We start from the raw sequence: 21021 nt of genomic DNA, 5'->3' as shown, positions 1-21021 counted from the left end.
CCTGAGAAATCCCCACATCCAGTCTAACCCACAGCTTATACCACCACCTCCCTCTCACCACCCCATTTTCAGGATTGGGGATTTGGAGTCCATTGGCCCTGCCAACCAGATTCTGGAGGCACTGGCTGATGTGGTGGGGGTTTCCCAAATCCCTGATGCCGCAGGACGGCAGCACCAGGAGACCTTGGTTCTGCCCAGCCACAGAGCAGCCACACTGCCTTGTGCCCAGCCTGGCTCCCCAAGGGTCAGACTGCAGAGGAGAGGGCTGGAGCATCACTGAGCATCCCTCCACCCCTCCATCCCTGCCTCTGTGCCAGGGCCGCACAAAAAGGCCAGCTAACCTTGAACTTGAAGTCATCCTGGCTTGCTGAGCCCTTCATGGTGAAAGACTGGGAGATGCTGCAAGGAGAAAGAAGCAAAGACGGATCTTCAGGGCCAAACTCTTCAGAAAGCTGGTGCCAGTGGCCCACCAGACTCCTTGGGTCACCCCTGCTCCCCCACACCCTCTCTCCAAGGAATGACCAAGTCTTCATGCCCTGATTGTGTCCAAGACAGATCCTGCTCCCCCCACCATGGGCTGGGTGCCACAGAAGAGCTCAGGTGGGGCTTTGTTCATCCATGCCCATCTAGGAGGTCTCACAAACGGCACCAGGCTCCTGCCCCAGACACCACCACCTCAGGCAGCCCCAGGCTGGGTGCTTACCTTCCATCTGAGGCCAGGCTGAACTCTGAAACTTCCTCGTCTGTGCTGGTGTAGCCGTTCTCTGTGTGCAGAGGGGACACCACTGTCACCACCCCACCCAAACCAGCAGAGGGTGTGGGGGTGACCCAGTTCTTGTCCCTGTTATATGGTGGCCAGGGCACATGTCCCCAACCAGTCTGGCCCTTGAGGGCAGGTTGCCAGCCACAGCACCTCCAGCTGCTTTTTGGGGGCCAGTAAGGATGGACATCCCACCCCACCCCACAGGCAGCACACCTGGCCTGAGGACGCCCCTGCCCCAGGCCCACCTTGCTGCACGTTGTGGATCAGTGCCTGCAGCTCAGGGTGGGACTCTGCCTTCTCCCGCAGGGCGTCCAGCAGAGCGTGGTTCTGCGAGGAGCTGGCCACGTCCGTCTGCCGCAGCCGCCCCTCCAGCAGCCGGATCTGCGCCTCCTTCTGGGCCACCTGCAGCCCCTGCGGCAGCAATGCTGGTGCTCAGGCGGGTGACAAAGGTCCCTGTCACCATGTCCCCACCCTGGCACCCCACAGGAAGCCCTGTCACACACCCACACTCAGCCTGGCCCCACACCTTGTCAATGGAGGCCTTCAGGAAGTTGTCCAGCAGCAGCCGGGCTTCGGCCAGGGAGCAGGAGCTGATGACCACCGAGGTGTCCGTGGAGTCCAGCTCCTCCTAGAATGTGGAGAGAAGTGCTGGATGCAGCAGGGAGCTCTTCTGCCAGATGTGGGGAGGGTGGAAGGGCCTCCATGGCCAGCAGGGCACTTCCATCACCTTGCAGGCACGGCCCAGTCCAACACTCGCCCCCCCCGGTCTGCCCAGTGGCTACTGGGGAGAGTCAGCCACGGGACTGTGCAACAACACTGAAGAGCTTGTGCACAGCTACACAGTCTCTGGTTCCAACACTAAACCAGACACGGAATAGACACCAGGCTCACCCAAACCCACAATCCACAGCCTAGTGTGAATGAACAGCAGCCCTCCTTCCCTGCTGATCAAGGTGACAGCTGGGGACAAGCCAGGGACAGCACACAGCCTCCATTTCAGGCTGCAGGCTCTGAGGGGAGTCAGGAGCTGCATGGTACCATGCCCAGTGTCACAACTGGACACAAAACCTGGATGGTTTCTGCTGGGAAAAAGCCAGTGCTCCTGGGATGTTTCCAACCATGGGGACAGGAGACCACCAGCACCATGGGCAAACGGTGGCCACAGCTTCCCTACAACTCCAGGGCAGTGGGACAAGAGCAGCCTGTCCATGGACATGCAAGGACCTTCCAGAACTCCTCTCCCTAATCAATCACCTAACGAGAATGACTGTGTGGGTGAAGCCCCACTGAGTGTGACAGCTCTCAGAGGGCTCTGGGTCCTCTGACCAGAGCGCAGCACCAGCTGGCTGTGCCCAAGGATGCTCTTCCCACAGAGGGATGCCCTCAGTTCCTCCCTCCCAGCCAGGCCCAGCCCCTGTGCCCACCTTGGTCTCCTCGATCTGCATGATGGTGGCCTGGCAGTCGGAAATGCTGTCATTGATGTAGTCAATGTTGGCCCCAAGCACCTCGATCTCCTCATTCAGCTCCTGCAGCCCCTTCTGCTCCATGGGGCTCTCCGCCTGCAGCTTCGCTCGCTTGCCCAGCAGCGCTTCCTGCAGCAGTGACAGCTCCTCGCGTTTCTGGGGGACAAGGGAACAGGGATCAGCATTGCCCACATGGCCATCTCCCTGCCCCACACCCGCCACCCAGCCCTCTCCACCTTGATGAGCCTCTCCATGTCCGCCTCGAGATTGACGATGGTCATCCTCTGCATGACAATGTCGAAGATGCGCCGCTCCAGCGACTGCCACTTGAGCCGGGCAGCTTTGCTGAAGGTCTGGCTTGACCCCTTCTTGGGGAACTTCTTCCTACAGCCAGAGGGAAGAAGAGGCACTTGGGCAGATGGCCATACCATGCTGGAGAGCTAGGCTTGCCCCAGGAAGGATTCTGGGATCTGGCTGGCCAGAAACAGGGGATGTATCTGTGCTGTTTCTGCATTTCCCAACTTTCCCATTTCCTCCAAGTAAAGTGGGAAAAGAGATGAGTCCAGCAGGGTTTGTGACACAGCATTTAATCCTTGTGGAAGGCCTGGCTCAAGCCCGGGTGACTGTCACACTTTGCCAGCACAGCTTATCACTGATTCAACATGGGTCAAATGGACACTAAGAAGCCACCCAACAACCTCCACCACCAGCCAAAACCCAGGGACGGCAGTCCCTGGGATGCCTCACCCCCCACCACCACCCAGCCCCTGTCCTGACCTGGCAGGCCGAGCCCCGTTAATGGAGGACGAGGGGTCTCCCAGGAAGTTGTTGATTTTCCTGTTCCACTGGCGCACGATGCTGGAGACGGAGCGAGCACCAGATTCGGGCTCGGAGGAGGTGGTGCTGGCTGAGACCTCGGCACCCGAGTCCAGCATGGCCGGCTTCTGGCTCATCCTGCCGGCCACCCGGTCTGACATGGGCTTGGCCAGACGGCGCAGCGCTGACACCTACATGGAGGAAGGGCAGAGGGGAGGAGGGTGTCAGCTGGGCAGCCCCTCCCAGCCCACCCATGTTGGCACCACCCCCAGGTCCCCACAGTCTGAGGGTGGCAGCTGCATAAACCCAAAGCCCAGGGACATTTGTGCCTCATGGGTTTGAGGGAGGTGTCTCCTCCCTCACAGCCACCTCTGCCACCAGGCTCTGCTGCTCGGGATGGGGAACTCTGCTGCTGCCCACCATCTCCCACCTTCTTCCTGAGCCACAAATCCCCTCCTGTCCTTTTGGGAACCCCATTCCCAAAGGCAGCCCTGTCTGAAAGGATGGGATTTCTCCAAACCATGCAGAGGGGCCCAGACCTCCGTGGGAGGTGGGGGCTGTGTGGAAGGATATGGAAGCCCTTCCCTCACCTCCTGGGTTTTCCTCCGCAGCACTATTTCCTGCTGCCGTTTCTGAGACTCCAGAGCCCTGATCTGGAACTGCATGAGAGAGAAAGAAAAGGACACCCCTGAGGTCCAGCCCAGTGGTGACCGCAGCCCCAGTGCTCCCTTTGGCACAAACAATCTCACTCCTAACAACAAGCAGGCTCCCAGCCTTGACCTGGCTCCAGTTGCACATTTTCTCCTCCCACAGCTGCATCAGGAGCTGAAGGAAGCCTTTGGGAGCCGCTCAGCCAGCTGTGCTCTGCTCGAACCGTGCAGGCTCCAGCGAGGCCCTGAGTGCAGCAGGGCACCAAGCTTCATCTCTAAGCACCTGGAGTGCCAGAGCAGGACAAAGGCCACCTCCCCAGCAGTGCCAGCCCCCTGCATTGGTGGCAGGTGGCACCAGGCTCTCACCTCCTGCCGGCGCTGCTCCTTCTTGAGCTGCGCGATCTCCCGGTTCCGTTTGGTCTCCGCCAGCCGCCGCCGCTGCTGCTCCTCCCGCATCTGCTTCATCAGTGCCACCTGCAACAGAGGGCTCTGCGTGTGCTGCCTGTTCTGGGACACCCACCACCCTCTGTGTGTGTCCTGGGACACCCACCACCCTCCACGTGTGTCCTGGGGCACCCACCACCCTCCGAGTGTGTCCTGGGACACCCACCGCCCTCTGTGTGTGTCCTGGAAACCCACCACCCTCATGTGTGTCCCCTGTCCTGGAGCACCCACTGATGCCTCATGATTTTTGCTTTTCCTTTTTACGCTTTCTGTACCCTCTATGCATCCGCCTGTACCCCTTAGCCCACATGTTTGTAATTCCTGAAGCTTGATATTCCAGCTTAGTTTAGGAGTTCTACTGGGCAGAGAAACCAAACATCCTCAAGAAAGAATCAGTGTACCCTGTGCTATCTTAAACCTGAAGCTCCAGCCTTGGGTGAAGCCTTCTCTCTAGAACATCTTGTGTAAACTAGGCTCTAGCCTCGTCTAGGAAAAGATTCATTAAAATAGGGAGACATTACTGCATTTGTGAAGTTTCTTATTAGAGAATCCTAGATAGATAAGCTAATTCCTGAAACCTATAAAGCTTGTGTCCGTGCTGTACACGAGTGTGCATTCTGCCATCAAATTATGCACCTGGAATCCCAAATACCGAAGTAAAACCCTTTTATCCCCTTAACCGTGTCTGTGTCATTTTTAAAAACTGGCCTTTCAAGGCAACACCACCACCCTCTGCCCACGTCCTGGAGCACCCACCCTCTCCACACGTGTCCTGGGGCACCCACCCAGCAGGCAGATGCTCTGCACATGCCATCAGAGTGGAAAACACAGCTCCAAGTGGAAGCCAGGCTTGCCCAGGTGATTCCCCCCTGCCCTGGCATGTCCAGGTACCTTTGCCTTTTTCATCTCGGCCACTTCTGCCTGCAGCTTGCGCAGCTCCCGCTCGTAACGGGACTGGTTCTTGAGCAGGCGAGCGTGTTCCTTCTGGGCTGCCTGCAGCTTCTGCAGGTCCCTGTTCATCTCCTTCAGCCTCTTCTCGTAGTCTGCTTTGATCTTGTTGGCCTTCTCCTCGGTGTAGCACTCCATGGTGCCTGGCAGGTGAGGAGAGGGCTCGCATTGGACGTGGCACCCCAGGATCCTCCTGCAGCCTCACACCCCGCCTGCAGGCACCCCTGCCCCATCAGAGCCCCCCTCATCCCTCTGGGAACTGGGGTCTGTCTGGGGATACCCACTGGAAAAGCTCAGCACAGAGTGAGATACAGAGGCTGGGCTGAGCAGAGCTCAGCCACACCTATGTGTGACTCTGCCCCATTAAAGCCTGGAGATCAGCCCCACCACTGAGTCTTTCACCCCTCAGTTTCCCCAAGGAGTCCCCACAGCTCATGAAGTGGTGCTCGAGGATGGAAGAGGCTTGGCCTTGACATCCCTCTGCAGCACCCACAGGGTTCAAAGCCATGCAGCTGACTGGTGCTGCTCCTGTGGCAAGGCACGCAGAATCCTGGGGGCGACAGGGATTCCAGCAGAGGCAGAGGATGGCAAAGCTCTACCAGAGCCAGGGTGGGTGCTTTGACTCAGAGTTAGCTGGGTTGGAGCTGGGGCCTGACTCTGCAGGGATGGGATCCCACAGGGGAGGTGGCTCTCACTGAGGTTTTGCAGGACCCGGTCCCGCTCCAGCTGCGTGTCCCGAATCTTGTTCTGCAGCAGGATCAGCTTCTCCTCGTACTGGTGCTTGAGGGTCTGCAAACGCCGCTGGCTGTTCTCCAGCTCATCAATCAGCTTCTGCTTGATCTCAATCTCGCAGGTCAGATCCGCCAAGTCGGCCTGGAAATTCACGGCTGGAGGCAGGGGAGAGAGTCAAGCTGGGAGGGATGGAGGAGCATCCATGGCCCCGCTGAGCCACAGCACGAGGAGAGGGCAGAGGAACCCAAAGGGCACTGCAGCCACCCTGGGGCTCGTCCAAATCCCACAGAGCAGAGGGGTTCGGGGTGTCCTGGTGACCTTGCCTGCCCAGGAGCAGAGCTCACAGCCAGAGACACCAGCAAATGCCCCCCTTGTGCCCACAGCTGCACGTAGATCTCCCCTTTACCCTTCTCCTCTGCGTCCGAGTCTGAGTCCACCAGGCTCTCTTCGCTGCCCGAGTCCTCATCTTCATCCTCACGCCCATCCTCCTCCTCACAGCCACTCTCATCCTGTTCTTCCTCCTCCTAAGGGACGAATGCCTCATCTCAGCCAGCAGGATGGTTTGTCCTTCTCCCTGCTGCTTCTCCTTCCTTCAGACCTGAGCTCACCCTACAGCAAAGGGCCACAGCCCCCGAGGTGTCCCACAGGCCCCCAGGTGTCCCACAGCCCCCCAGGTGCCCCACAGCTCCCCAGGTGCCCCACAGCTCCCCAGGTGTCCCACAGCTCCCCACACAGGATGCCCAGGGACACAGGATGTCCATTTCTGGACCCCCAGCACACACTGTTGACAGCAGCAGCAATCTGACCCATCGATTCTTGCATCCATCCCTCCCCAGCTGAGCAGCCCTGCATTGCCCAACCCCTCACCATCAATGCTGATCAAAACCAAGYCCCCAAAAWTGTGGGGTCYTCATTCYACAGCAGGGCTKACTGGGGAGTATCCAATCTCCTCACTGCTCCAGCACAGAGTCTTTATCAAAACGACATTCCAGCTGCCTCCAGGGCCAGGCTGAGCTTGTTCACTGTGCCACGAGTGGCAATGRCAATCCTTCCCACCCAGACACCCCTGCAGTGTGAGCACAGTGCTCACTCACCTCTTCCACCTCGTTCTCATCCGTCTCCTCCCCATTGTCCTGCTGCAGTTTCTGCCTTTTCTTAAACGCCTCCTTCTCTGGGCTGGGGGGAACAGAGAGGGGCTGGTGAGGCCCAGCATGAGAGAGGCCAGAAATGGRTTCTGCCAGGACCAACCCCGCTCCTGCTTTTGGACCCTTTGGGGCAAACAGCCTCAGGAATTTGTGATGGGTAAAAAGGAGACCAAAGATAAGGCAGGACTGGGAGGGGAGCCCAGGTGTCCAGTCTGATAGGGGAAACAGGGCACCCAACCCCATAGGGACAGACAGACCTCACACAGCCTCCCCTTCCCAACCTCTCACAGCAGCTGCCTTCACCTCTTCCTCTGCTGCCTCCGCTCCTTCTTCTTGAGGCGTTCCAGGTCCTGCTTGGCCCGGCGGAGCACGTCRGAGGCCTCGGTGTCCAGTGGGGCCGCGGGGCTGCAGAGCCCGGCCAGGCCAGCGGCCGGAGAGGAGCCCATGGCGTAGGGGGCCCGGGCAGAGGCGCGTGAGAGGCTGCGGCGCAGGGACTCGTTCATGGACTCGCTCTCCAGGAGCTTGGTCCTGGAGTGGGAACAGGGTGCAGTCAAAGAGGGGCCATCCCACCACCCCAGAGGAGGGGATCTTGTCTGGGTTTAGAATCACGGAATGGATGGGGTCGGAAGGGASCTCAAACCTCATCTCATCCCATCCACCTTYCACTAGACCAGGCTCCTCCAAGCTCCATCTACTTGMAGGGATGRGATAACCACAGCTGCTTCAGGCAAACTATGCCAGYRCCTCAACACCCTCACAGGGAAGAATTTCTTCCTAACTTCTGATCTAAATCTCTCCACTTTTGGTTTAAAGCCATTCCCCCTTGTCCTATCAATATCTGTCCACGTAAAAAAAAAAAAAAAAAAAAAATCCAGCGCTCTCCCTCTTTCTTACAAGCCTCCTTTAGGTAGTGGATGGGGCTCTAAAGTCTCCCAGAATCTTCTACAGACTGAAGGTGATGTGCTTGGGTGGTGTGAGCCGGGGACAGTCACTACTAAGCCATTCCCGCTCATGATGGGTCAGAAAGCCACAACACTGCTGGACAGGGCACCAGGATAATACACCAGACTGGCATGGACCCAGCTTGGGGAGGCAGCAGGCCCTGAAGACCCCAGGCACTCCAATCAGGATCTCCCCTTCCATCAATGCTCACACAAAGGACAACAATGGCCAAAGCACTGCCTGGCACCAAAGCTGGCTCTCCTTCAACCCCATATAGCAGCAGTGCCATCAAGGCTGAGGCAGCGATCTGTGAGAGCCACCCAGCCTCAGAGCCTGACAAGGGACCCCAGTGACCGATGACCAGCCGTGTGCCCACTCACCTCAGCTCCTCGATCTCCCGGATGTAGTTCTGGATGAGGGTTCCGATGGCTTCGTTGCCGTCCCCTGCAGTGGCAGAGGCACAGGAGGGTCAGGGCACGCACAGGCTGGACCAGCCCCAGCTGCTGCCTGAGCTGACCCTCCATGCCACCCCCCAGTCCAGGCTCACCTGCTTTGGCCAGCATCAGGTTGGCCTCCTGGCTCATGAGGTAGGTGACCCTGCTGTTGATGGCGTCGATGGCCTCCTGCATGGCCTTGAYGCGCATGCGCAGGGCGCTGTTCTCCTTCTGCAGCATGGCGTTCTCACGGAACAGGTCACTGTAGCCCTCGGCGCCATCCTCCCCGATCACCCGCTTGCCCTGGGGGGACACGAGGGACACCCTGAGTGCAGGGTGGGACACAGGGACCCACCACTGCATCCCTGGGCAACTGCAGACACGAAAGCAGGGACAAACCTGGGGACCAAGGGAGTCTGAGCTGAACAGGCAGAGGGTGGGAGATGCTTCAGGGCTTCTCCCTGCCCTACCGCCCCCAAAACCCAGCCAAGGTCCTGCTTTGGCARGCAGGAGCTGAGACCCCGTTTCTTAAGCCTCCTGACCCCTCCTAGGAGTCACCCTATCCGTAGGGGCAGGGTGGGAGGCAGGAGGGTCTGTCCCACTAAACCTGCCCCAATTCAAACACAAGGAGGGAGCTTTCTGCAAYAGTCTGCAMCCTTCACYGGGGTCGCTCTCTCAGSAGGGTTTGCCTTTGGTGGAGTTWATTTTCCTCACAGCAGCTTTGTGTGGTGCTGTGTTTGGGATCTGGGCTCAAATCAGCACCAATCCCACACGGCTGATTTAGCTCCTGCTGAGCCAAGGGCTGCTCTGTCCCTCACCCTGACTCGCCACTGGGGGGACACAGMCAGGAAAACTGTCCCTCAGTGATCACAGGGATATCCCAGAGCATGTGACGACATGCTCAGCATATAAAGAAAAAAGGAAGAACAGGGGATGTCTGGGTTGTTGTCCCAAGTCACTGCTCGGGCTGGGGATGGCCAAACACGTCCCTGTGACAGGACACGGAGAATGAATTCCTTGGTTGGCTTTACTTATTAAACTGTACCAAAACCAACAAATTTTCTCACTTTTACTCCTTCAACTCTCTCCCCCATTGCCCTGGTGGGGCAGTGAACAAGCAGCTGCCCRGGCTCCCCTCACTGGCCGGGGTCACAGCAGGACATGGGGTCACTCACTGCCTTGTACTCCATCAGCTCCATCTGCAGCCGGGCGATCTCRGCGCGCAGGGCGCTGATCTGCTGGCTCGTCTTGTCCTGGTTCACCACCACTTTGTTCTTGATGTTGCGAGCCCGGTTGGCGTACTTGAGCGTGTTCAGGGTCTCCATGAAATCCCGGTCCGAGGGGCTCACRCAGGCGATCATGATGGTTTGGCTTGGGGATGCAAGGCAGGGTCARAGGTGGTCCCTGCACTGTCCAGCAGCCCAGCAGGGTGGAAACCCAGCTCTCAGCCATCACCCCATCACCCATCCTAAATGGGAGCCCTTCTGTGCTTTAAAACCAAGGTATAAACTGGGTTCATCCCTGCCAGAGCCAGAGCACCCACGAGTCCCCTCAAGCACATCACACAGCACCGAGCAAAGGCAGCCCTCCGTGAAAGCCTCCCCTGTCTGGAGAAGAGGCAGGGAATTCAATTCAACCCACACTGGACACCACCACTTGCCAAGTCCCAGATCTGTGAGGACTCAGGAGGGTTTTGCACCAACTGGCTCTGCCAAAGCCACTAATCGCACCCGAGGCTAACGAGGAGCCACGGTCTTTATTTGCAAAGTGCCTGGAAGAAGGCATCCCCGCCCCAGCAGGCAGTCACCAGTGTCCTGAGACAGCTCCTACACAGCTCCAGAGCCCCTCAGCCCCATCTGCAGGGTGTCAGCCCCCCCGGGACCCCCTTACCTGTTGCCCCCGAGGGAGTCCTGCAGCAGGCGGGTGAGTTTGGAGTCGCGGTAGGGCACGTGCACCACCTTCTTGCTCTGRTCCCCAAGGGCACTGATGACATTCCCCAAGGCCAGCTGCCAACACAAAGGGAAGCCCCCCCGATTCAGCCCTGCCTGAGGACACAGCTGCCCTGTAGCCAGCACATCAGATCTGGGCTGCACAGGGGGCAGACATGGTGCTTCCCTCTGCCTGGGCTGTGCCTCTCTCCCCTGACAAGCAGCATAAAGCCCCACAGTGGGTTTTTTAGCTCCCATGAGCAGATCTCACCCTTTTGGGACCTGTGCCCTGCTGCACCCTCCCAACAGCACAATTGTCCTCTGGCAGCACAGTTCTGCTCTCATCATGGGCACTGTGCATATTCTCACCATCAGGCATGGGCAGCACAAACCCCAAAGCCAAGACAGCAGCACCCCAAMAGCCCGGGGTAGCTCTGAGCAAGACCCAGAAGTGTCCCAGGCTCCCCCAGGCAGGCGCTGCCCTGCCCCTGCCATACCAGCCCACAGTTGATGGAGATCCCTTCCTTGGCTCTCTCGCCCGTCGCTCCCGTCCTCTTCAGCCTCTCCGAGCCAGCCAGGTCCACAAAGTGAAACTTGGCTGTCAAGGTCTCATACTCCGTGGTGGGCTGGGATCCATCCAGAATGCTGGTCACCTCYCCAGTCACCTGCAGCCAGGGACAYGTGAAGGGTCACCACCCCAGACAGGAGCATGCAGGAACTCCCTTGGCTTCACTCAGTGGGAGCCTGAGCATTCACCCTCTGTACCCAGCCCTTCAGAGGTGGGGACAGGACCCCAAGAGCAGCTTGCTCTGAGCCATCCTGCCTTGGATCAGCTCACCCTCAGCTCCCATTAAATCCTACTGCTGGCTATGATTGGAAAGCAGACAGAAAAACCCCTCCTTCTCTTTGCCAGACTTCAGACCCTTTCCCCTTCCCCAGGGAACTTCATGCATCACCCAGATAYGGAACCCAGGAAGAGCCTGGCCATGAGGCAGGACCATCTCACCAGCTCCGGGCGGGCACACACTCTGGTCTGGCACAGGTAAATGGTGAAGATGGCRTGGGAGCGGGAGCTCTGCACATTCATCTGCGTGCTGGCGGTGGTGCGGGACAGAGCTCCTTGCTTGAGGCACTGGATCAGCTACAACGACACCAGGCAGGCAAGGAAACCTCAAAGCACCCTTCTGGGGAGCCAGGACAGACCCTGTGCAGCTCAGTGGGCACACTGACCAGTTCCAGAACACCCCTGGCACTGCACCGTCCCATCCTGGGAGAGATCTCCCCGTTCCAAGCTGTCCCCACCCAGCACATCCTGGCCAGTGGCACCCAGTGCCACCCCTGCTCCGTGCCTGCCCTGCCCTGCACCCACCTCATCCTGTGAGCTGATGAGGCGTGACGTGACCCCCGTGGTGTAGATGCTCCCGCTGGCATCCTCGTGGATTTTGATGTTGGATTTGCGGTGCCGTGCCTCGGGGTCGCGGGTGCTGTCRAACAGGTCCAGGATCTCCTCGTTGTAGAGCTGAGCAGGGGGCAGTGGGCACAGGGTGAGCACAGGACTGGCAGGAGCTGCCCCCTGGCACCTTGCTGGGGAGGCTTGTGTGCTCACATGCGTGTGCAAGGCTGAGCAGGGGAGCTGGGGTGTGTGCAAGGGTAGGAGAGGAGGCACAAGCACRTGGATGCAGAGAGGAGATGATGAAMAGGATCACGGAATCCTTCAGGCTGGAAAAACCYTCTGAGATAATCAAGCCCAACCATTCCCCCAGCACTGCCATGTTCATCACTAAAACATCTTCCCAAGTGCCACACCCRCACATCTTCTGAACATTTCCAGGGATGGTGAGTCCACTGCTGGCCTGGGCAGCTGTGMCAATGCCTGACCACCCTTTCAGGRAAGAAATTTTTCCTACTATCCAATCTAAACCTCAGCTGGCACAACTTGAGGCCATTTCCTCTTGTCCTGTCCCTGTTTCTGGGAGCAGAGCTTGACYCCCAGCTGGCCCCACCCTCCTGTCAGGGAGTTGTGCAGAGCCAGRAGGTCCCTCCAGAGCCTCCTTTTCTCCAGGCTGAGCCCCCCAGTTCCCTGAGCCTCTCCTCCTCAGGCTGGTATTCCAGAACCTGCCCTGCAAAGCTCTGAGCTGCAGCCTGGCCTCAGTCAGACAGGGCTTCAGTTTCCACTGCCCAACCCTGTCCAGTCCCTGGCCCACACAAGCAGCTCTGCTGAGCAGACACCCAGGAGCCACACATTCTCCTGACCTCCCTGGCTCACCTGGCCAGTGAAACCCCACTCTCTGAGGTCAACTCTGCCAGGTGGAAAGGTGATAAGGGGGACCAGGGGGCGCTGGAAAAGCAGGAAAACCCTGCTGCCCCAGAGCAGACTCCATCCCTATCTTAACCCTGCAGCATCCTCTCTCACTGGGCTGGAGGGACACCCCTGGCCACCTGTCCCCCCMCTACCAGCGCTCAACATCACCCTCCTGCACCCACATCCCTGTGCAGAGCGCTGGGTCACCCAAGGATTGCAGGCTCCTGGCCAGCAGAAGGGATCAGGCTAATCCGTCCCTGGCTGCCCCAGGTGCAGYCAGGCTCCCTGAAGGTTTAAACCTGTTCCCAGGAGTGCAGTCACAAGACAGGGATCAGCCGTGCCCCTGTGCCCCTGCCAGGACAATAGGCTTGGTGACCGGTGCCTGATGTGGCCACGTGCCACTTGATCCCCACAGGACTTTGGGACAGGCAGGAAATTGTCCCTGTTTCTGTCCCAGCACACAGGATCCCCAAAGAGAAGCCCCAGAGCTGAACACAGGGAGGGCACAACAGCACCACAGGAGCTGAYAGGGGCTCTGCAGATGGAGACGTATGAGGGAAGAATTTCTCCAGAGGTGACTCAAGGTCCTCTCCGAGCCTCATCATCTGAAGACACCCAGATGTGATGGCCAACAAAGCCACCTGGAGGCAGGACCACAGCATGGGGCCCCTCCCTGCCCATCTCCTCTGGTCACAACCTCAACCAGATGGAGCTCACTCAGGAGCTCTGTTTTGCTCAATGCCACCCTGTGCTTTCTATCTGGGCCTTAAAGCAGCTCCCACTTGCTCCTCTCTGCTCTTTCAGCCCAGGAGCAACCCCCAGAAAAACACTGCCGACACAAAAGGTCCATGGGCTTCCCAGTAAAAACTAACTGCTCCAGGGAATGAAGTGGTTTGTAGAAGAGGCTTTTGAACAGGAGAAGCCAGGACAGGTCAGCATTCTCAGGGTCAGAGATGCAACAAAGGACATGGAAAACAGCACAGTCCTTCCTCAACCCTTCCCAAGAGTGGCACTTYCTTCTCCTCCTATTTCACTGGGAACTCTGGTCCAAGGCAGCAGGAACCCCACTATCCTTGACCTCAGACAGGGGTGAGACAGCCCAGAGCCCCTGGATCCACAGGGGACCAAGCCTGAAGACTTKCCCCATGCTGGGATCTCCCTCCACCCAGTTTGCAACCATGATGAGGTCAACAACATCTTGGTGCTCTGAGTCTCCGCTGCACCAGCACAAACCCCCAGCTCCAGCCAGGACATGGGAGGACTCAAAGAGCCCAATGCATGKGAGGGAGAGGATCAAAGACAGGGCAGGGCCATGGCATCCCCCAGACCCCCAGCACCCACCTCCAGGAACTGGGCGCTGACTTTGAACTCGGGCGCGGCCAGGCCCTGGCTCTGGGCCGCCCGCCTGCGCTCCTCGATGCCGCTGAAGAGGTGGCTGATGGCGCGCGGGATGATGCCCTGCTCCTCCTCCGAGATGTTCATGTCGAAGCCTGTGCCCATGGTGTAGGTCTTCCCTGCGCCGGTCTGTGCAGAGACAGCAAGGGGGAGTTGGCTGAGCCTTCCCTGGCTCAGCCAGGCCCTCCCTGGCTCAGTTGGGCCCTCCTCAGTTCAGCCGGGCCCTCCTTGGTTCAGCCGGGCCCTCCTCGGTTCAGCCGGGCCCTCTCCAGCTCAGCTGGGCCCTCTCCAGCTCAGCTCTGCCCCATGCACCCCACATTTTCCCCCCTACTACTTCAGGCTCCCTACATGCCCTGGCTGAGCCGCTGTGACCCCCAGCAGCACATCAGCTCCCACACTCCCATTCCAGCCCTGCCGCCCCCTCTCCCTGCCCCCAGTTCTCACCCAACCAGGGACAACCCTGTTCTCTCCATACCCAGGATCTCACACAGCYTCCACTTYCCTTAACCTCTGCAGGAGCTGCTGGAGAGCCCAGGATCTCCTGAATACACACCTCACCTTCCTTAACCTCTAGGTGCCCTCTGAGCATCCTCAGAACTGCTGGAGAGCCCAGGATCTCACCCCCTCCACCTTCCTTAACCGCTGCAGGTTAAGGAAGCAGCACCCCAAGTGCTGCTGGAGAGCCCAGGATATTCTGAACACGCACAACCTCCACCTTCTTTAACCTCCAGGTGCCCTCTCAGCATGCCCAGTGCTGCTGGACAGCCCAGGATCTCCTGAACACCCCACCTCCTTTAACCTCTAGGTGCCCTCTGAGCATCCTCAGAACTGCTGGAGAGCCCAGGATCTCACCCCCTCCACCTTCCTTAACCGCTGCAGGTTAAGGAAGCAGCACCCCAAGTGCTGCTGGAGAGCCCAGGATATTCTGAACACGCACAACCTCCACCTTCTTTAACCTCCAGGTGCCCTCTCAGCATGCCCAGTGCTGCTGGACAGCCCAGGATCTCACACAACCCCACCTTGCTCAACTTCTGCAGTGCCTCTCAGCACCCCGAGTGCTGCTGGAGAATCCAGGAACTCCTGAACATGCACAATCTCCACCTTCCTTAACCTCTAGGTGCCCTCTCAGCACACCCAGCGCTGCTGGGCAGCCCAGGATCTCCTGAACACACACCCTCCCCCTTCCTTAACCTCTGCAGGTGCTCCCTCTCTCAGCACCCCCAGCGATTTCACACACCTTCCACCTTCCTTAACCCGTGTAGTGACCCCTCTCTGAGCATCCCCAGCACTGCTGGAGAGCCCAGGATCTCACACACCTCACCCCACCTCTGCAGGTGCCCCCTTTCTCAGCACCCCAAGTGTTGCTGGACAGCCCAGGATCTCCTGAACACACAACCCCTGCCTTCCTTACCTCTGCAAGTGCCTTCTGAATATCCCCAGTGCTGCTGGAGAACCCAGGATCTCTCACACCCCACCCCACCTCTGCAGGTGCTCCCTTTCAGCACCCCCAGCAATCTCACACACCCTCCACCTTCCTTAACCTCTGCAGGTGCCCTCTCAGCTCCCCCAGCCCTGCTGAGAGCCCAGGACCTTCCTCAACCCCTGCAGAGCCCTGTCAGCTTCCCCAGCCCTGCTGAGAACCCAGCCCCAGGGCAGAGCCCGTACCTGCCCGTAGGCCAGCACCGTGGCGTTGTAGCCCTCGAAGCAGCCCTCGATGAGCTTCCCCATGCACGTGGTGTAGATGCGCTCCTGCCATGTGTCCAGGTCAAAGACAAAGTCGTAGGTGAAGGCYTTGTCCTTCCCCAGCAGCACCTGGGGCTCGCCCGGTGTCACCGAGGTGCAGATGTGACATCCCTCGATCTTCTCTTTAGGCAGCTGGGGACGGATCCTGTGGGAAGAGAAGCAGGCTGAGGGCAGCCCGGTGTGGGGGACACCAGCCTGGTCCTGGGGATGTGAACAGAGCCCATGCTGTGTCTAGTCCAGCGYTGGGGCAGGGAAAAGGCTGTTCCCTGCTGCTCTGCACTGGGGCAGCCTCATCCTGACTGCTGTGTGCAGTTTTGGGCACCACAATGTAAGAAGGACATAAAGGCATTAGGGAGTGTCCAAAAGAGGGACATGAGAGTGGTGAAGAGCCTTGAGGAACCACATGAGAAGCAGCTGAGCTCACTTGGTTTGTTCAGACTGGACAAGAGCAGCCTGAGGTCAGCCCTCATCAGGGATCTCAACTTCCCCACGAGGGGCAGCWCTGACCTCTGCTCTCTGTGACAGTGACAGGGCCTAGGGACAGACTGGAGCTGGGTCAGGGAGGGTCAGGCTGGATCTCAGGGAAAGGTTCTTCCCCAGAGGGTGCTGGGCACTGCCCAAGCTCCCCAGGGAATGGGCACAGCCCCGAGGCTGCCAGAGCTTCAGGAGTGTTTGGACAGCGCTGCCAGGGATGCTCAGGGTGGGATTGTTGGGGTGTCTGTGCAGYGCCAGGGGTTGCAGTCAATGAACCCTGTGGGTCCCTTCCAGCCCAGAACATTCTCCAGTCCCAGCTGGAAACGTGGCTGATGCAGGGAGCACACAGGGCAGGGGATGCTTCACCCCCTGCAGCCATAACCACAACCCTGACCTGTCTGCAGCTGAGAACAGAGGCTGACACATCCCAAAAACACCACCAGCCACTGCCAGGACCGAGGTGACGGGCAGGGCTGGGCACACACAGGCCATGGCACCGCCACAGCACCAGCATGGACCGGGCAGGATTGGGCCCCAGCACAGCCCCACCCACTCCCATCAAAATGCAAAAACCACAGCTACAAAATGCAAAAACACGGTGAAAGGAATGAGAAGGGAGTGTCTTTACAAACTGTGACTCTGTGGGTGAGATGAGACCCATACTGGGAGACAGAAGGGAACAACTGGAAGCATTTCCATAGGAATTCCTCTGATTGACTGACCCCAGACTGTGTTAATGAACTACAAGCACACAGACACAGAGATATACATTAAAGGGGGGATGCACATTAGAAGGGGGGTTGCATTGGGCATTTGGGGAGCCTGTACCTCTCCAGTCCCTCAGCCAATGGGGAAAGGGAGAGGGAACCGTGGCTGGGAAATTGGGATAAAAGAGGCTGCGTCATTTATCAATTTGAGAGACCTCATGGGAAATGCCCGTGAGCTCTCCTTTATTCATGAATAAAGTTACTCCTCTGTTTCCCTTTTGACATAAACCTCTGGTGCTTGTGGATTAATTTTCCTCACAATGGCAAGACAGTCCCCACCATCTAAACCACACCACTGCCCAGCCCAGTAGCTGTCCCTGGCCCTGGACCCGCCAAAGGGACCGGGATGGGCGAGGCTGCGAGCAGAGTGYGACCCACCCATCACATCCCACCCATTGCACTCAATCCCTGCCCGAGAAACGGGGCAGCAGAGCGGCTGGACCAGCACAGACACCGCTCTAGGGCTGCACAGCTCCGGCTGTGCTGGATGCCCCGGCTGCAGGAAGCCGGGGGCTCCCGGGGGACTCATGGAGAAAGAGGGAGTTTGGAGCCAAGCGCCATGCAAATAGCTCTCATTAGCGCTAATGACTGCACAGCTCCCGTCCCCGGGTGCTCCATAAACACAGCTATTAATTCCTCCAAACCGCAGCSCTGGCAAGGCACACCGAGAGGCGAGCAGCCGCTGCGTGGATTGGGATTCTGAACCACGGAATCTCCCGAGCTGGAAGGGACCCACCAGGATCATCCAGTCCCACCCCTGTCCCTGCACAGACACCCCAACAATCCCACCCTGTGTACCCCTGACAGCGCTGTCCAAACGCTCCTGGAGCTCTGGCAGCCTCGGGGCCGTGCTCATTCCCTGGGGACCCTGGGCAGTGCCCAGCAACCTCTGGGGACAGAACCTTTCCCTGATGTCCAGCCTGACCCTTTCCTGGGGTCCACATGAGCCACTGCTCCTCACCCACCTGTCCAGCAGCAAATAAAACCCAGGAGGGCCAAACCCCACTGTGTTTGGGGGCACAGGGTGTCCCTGGCAGGGCAGCAGTGCCCAGGCACCCCCTCACCCCTCACCCCACGCATGGGAACAGCTCTGTGCCTCTGTTGGATATATTTAGCTCAGCAGCCACAATAAAAAGCAGCCTCTGATGTGCTCAGTCCCAGACTCGTTCCTGTCGCCTTCCCAGGGTCCCACCCTCCTCCAGGAAAATTATCCCTGATTTTAATTACTTCTGGAGCAAGATGATGTGCTTCCCCCATCCCCACCCTAGACATGCACAGCAACTGCAGCCCCAGGGAATGGGCAGAGGAACAGACTGCAGACACAATATGTTTAGGATTTTTTTTTTCCTCYCAGGAAAAACGAGAGCAGGTTCTCAGCAGAATATTTCTTTGTCTCTCCACTCCCTCTCCACTCCCCCCAGGGGATTAAATACCTGCCAGGGGGGTTTGCAAGATCACGAGCAGCAGCGCTGGAAGGTTGTGCACACCTGAATTTTCCACAAGGCATTTAGGAACCAACTTTGAGCCTGGCCATGCTGGGCTGTCCCAGTGTCCATACAGCAATATCTGCCCCACTGCCATTCCCCAAACCTCACTGCCCAGCAGCTCCAAGCACCCAAGAGATCCCTCACCCTGMTTTTTCCAGCCAGGAAACCTGTGGGGATGGAGAGACCCAGGTGCCAGCCCTCAGTGTTTTTCCCCATGCCATCCTGTCATGTGTCCCCAGCATRAGAGAGACACGGAAGATGCAGGAATGCCCCGGGAAGGTCCTGCCTTTCAGGCAATTGGCCAAGCCTCACCCAGGGATGTCCCTGGGAGCTGCTGCCAGCTGCTGGACACATGCTACAGACTCCACTGTGAGAATGGGAGGAGTGGGCCAAGAGGGCAAGGACAGGCACTCGCTGGCAACTCATGTGGGAAAACACAGGGACATCTCAAAGCATCACAGGGGTTTTATGTGGCCACCAGGAGACATCTCAGWGGGTTTCTCTAGGCCAGTGCAGCTGCTTCTCCTGCTCCCCAGTGTCCACGTGCCCCAGCTCTCCTGCACCAGTGTCACAGCCTGCCCTCTCAGGAAGCCACCAGGCTGGGCACTGGGCAGCGTGAGAGCCCAGCTGGGTCAGGGAGGTGCTCACACGTAGCTCCAAGTCATGCCCAGGCACCAGGACACCTCCTCCAAACACAGAATTGTGGAATTGTTCAGGTTGAAAACACCCTCTAAGATCAGCAAGTTCAACCATTGCCCCAGCTCTGCCATCGTCACCACGAACCCCTGTTCCCAAATGCCACACCCACACATCTTCTGGACACTTCCAGGGATGGCAACTCCACCCCTACCCTGGACAGCTGCGCCAGGGCCTGACCACCCTTTCACGGAAGACGTTTTCCCCAATATTCTCCAGGATTTTCCCCCARTTATTCCCCAGTTTTCCCCCAGGAAAACTTGAGGTTGTTTCCTCTTGTCTTGTCACTTTTTACCTGGGAGCAGAGCCCGATCCCTCCGGCTGCCCCCTCCTGTCAGGGAGTTGTGCAGAGCCACAAGGTCCCCCCGGAGCCTCCTTTGCTCCAGGCTGAGCCCCTTTCCCAGCTCCCTCAGCCACTCCTGGTGCTCCAGACCCTTCCCCAGCCCCATTCCYCTCTCAGGACATCCTCCAATTTCTTTCCTGTTATGAGGGACTGCCCCCAGGACTGGAGGTGGGGCCTCAGCAGTGCCCAGCTCAGAGGGATGGTCACTGGTCCTGCTGGTCACACCATGGCTGGTACAAGCCAGGTGCTATTGGCCTTCTTGGCCACCTGGGCACACCTGGGCTCATGTTCCATCCCCGGTGACCAGCATCCCCCAGGCTCTTTCCCGCCAGCAGCTGTCCAGCCAAACACGACAATCACCGACAGAGCCAGCCCAGGTTCTCTCCTGGCCCAGTTCCCAACCTGTCACCCTGCTGGTGACACTGGGGAGSTCACAGTGCCTGAGCCTCATCCTCTGCCCAAGCTTCCCATGCTCTCCACCAGAGATGAGCAGCTTYGGTGGCCATAAAGGCACCCTCTGAGCGTGCTCTGGCACTCCTTGTCCCTACCGCTACCAGAAAGATGCTGCCCACGTCCTGTCTGCTCAGAAGGACCAGGCGTGATGCTGTCAGGGTCCAAGATGTGAATGATGGAGATGCTCCCTGACCTGTACCTGGACACAGTCAAACAACCAGCCCATGAGCCACCAGGAATGTGTGACACGCATCGAGAGCCTTGCTGCCCCCTGAGAGACCATGACACAGGTTCCTGTGCTCAGGTGACACTAAGGAACTCACCTAAGTGGCAGCCAAATTACCCAGCACTTCACCAGCGGGGCGCTGYCCTCCACCCTCCAGCCTGGCAGGAGGGACGTAAATCCCAGCTCTCCCAGACAGAGCTCTCTGTGCCCAGCCAGCCCCACACAGGCACTGGGGATCACCCTGCCCAAAGCCTCAGCCYGTCCTGAGGCCAGCAGGATGCTCAGGGCTCATCTCCCTCCACCAGCCTCGGCCCAGGCAATACCCCAACAAGGAGAGAGCCAGCAGGACCACGGCCACCCCAGCCACCACCCCCTGAGCGCCCTGAGAAGGGATGGGRACAAGGGACACAGAGCCAGGACAGAGCTGCACAGTGCCAACCAAAGGCTCCTGCCAAGAAAACCTTCCCAGGCACCCAGCAGGGCAGGCAGGGGGATGGAGCAGCACAGAGGGGCAAGCGGGGGTGCAGAACACCCCTCCCACCCGGCACCTCTCGCCGGGGCGATGACGGCGTCGCAGCAGGAGCCTGATCCGGCACCAGCRTCCAAASCCCTGAGCACGAGCGCCGGGYGTGCCAGRGGAGCCRCAGGGACACRGGGACACAAAGGGGACCCCGGCTGGAGCGTCTCCATCACTGCCCTTGCCATCCGTGCCAGGCTGGCAGGCTCTGAAAGCACCGTCTCCATGGCTGAGCTGCCAGCGAGCCCGAGCATCTGCGAGGAGGGGGGGAGTGGGCGCTGCAGCACGAGGGGCAGGAGCCTCGGTGGGCACAAAGGGAGAGCTGTTCTGCACCGCTGCCCCGTGCCAGGCTG

The 21021-nt window shown here is 58.9% G+C and overlaps 1 protein-coding gene across 1 annotated transcript; it reads right to left on the bottom strand.

The window, feature by feature from the left end:
* Window positions 1-341: 341 nt before the first annotated feature.
* Window positions 342-15850, bottom strand: LOC130586992 (kinesin-like protein KIF21B; the record flags this gene model as incomplete). Its single annotated transcript, XM_057387940.1, has 23 exons — window positions 342-399; window positions 704-764; window positions 1009-1174; window positions 1290-1391; window positions 2188-2382; window positions 2463-2610; window positions 3004-3233; window positions 3633-3701; window positions 4059-4166; window positions 5028-5227; window positions 5780-5971; window positions 6223-6340; window positions 6911-6992; window positions 7265-7489; window positions 8284-8347; window positions 8451-8640; window positions 9513-9708; window positions 10228-10343; window positions 10763-10930; window positions 11272-11406; window positions 11635-11784; window positions 13909-14091; window positions 15628-15850. Coding segments are annotated over 23 exons (3379 nt in total), but the record flags the coding sequence as incomplete, so codon positions are not given.
* Between the last annotated feature and the right edge of the window lie 5171 nt (window positions 15851-21021).

This window comes from Malurus melanocephalus, unplaced genomic scaffold (assembly GCF_030028575.1).
Source record: "Malurus melanocephalus ecotype Western Australia unplaced genomic scaffold, MMel_1.1 scaffold_1446, whole genome shotgun sequence".
NCBI classification, from domain to species: domain Eukaryota; kingdom Metazoa; phylum Chordata; class Aves; order Passeriformes; family Maluridae; genus Malurus; species Malurus melanocephalus.
Note: the sequence above shows the minus strand (reverse complement) of the source record. Positions and strands in the feature narration are given on the sequence as shown.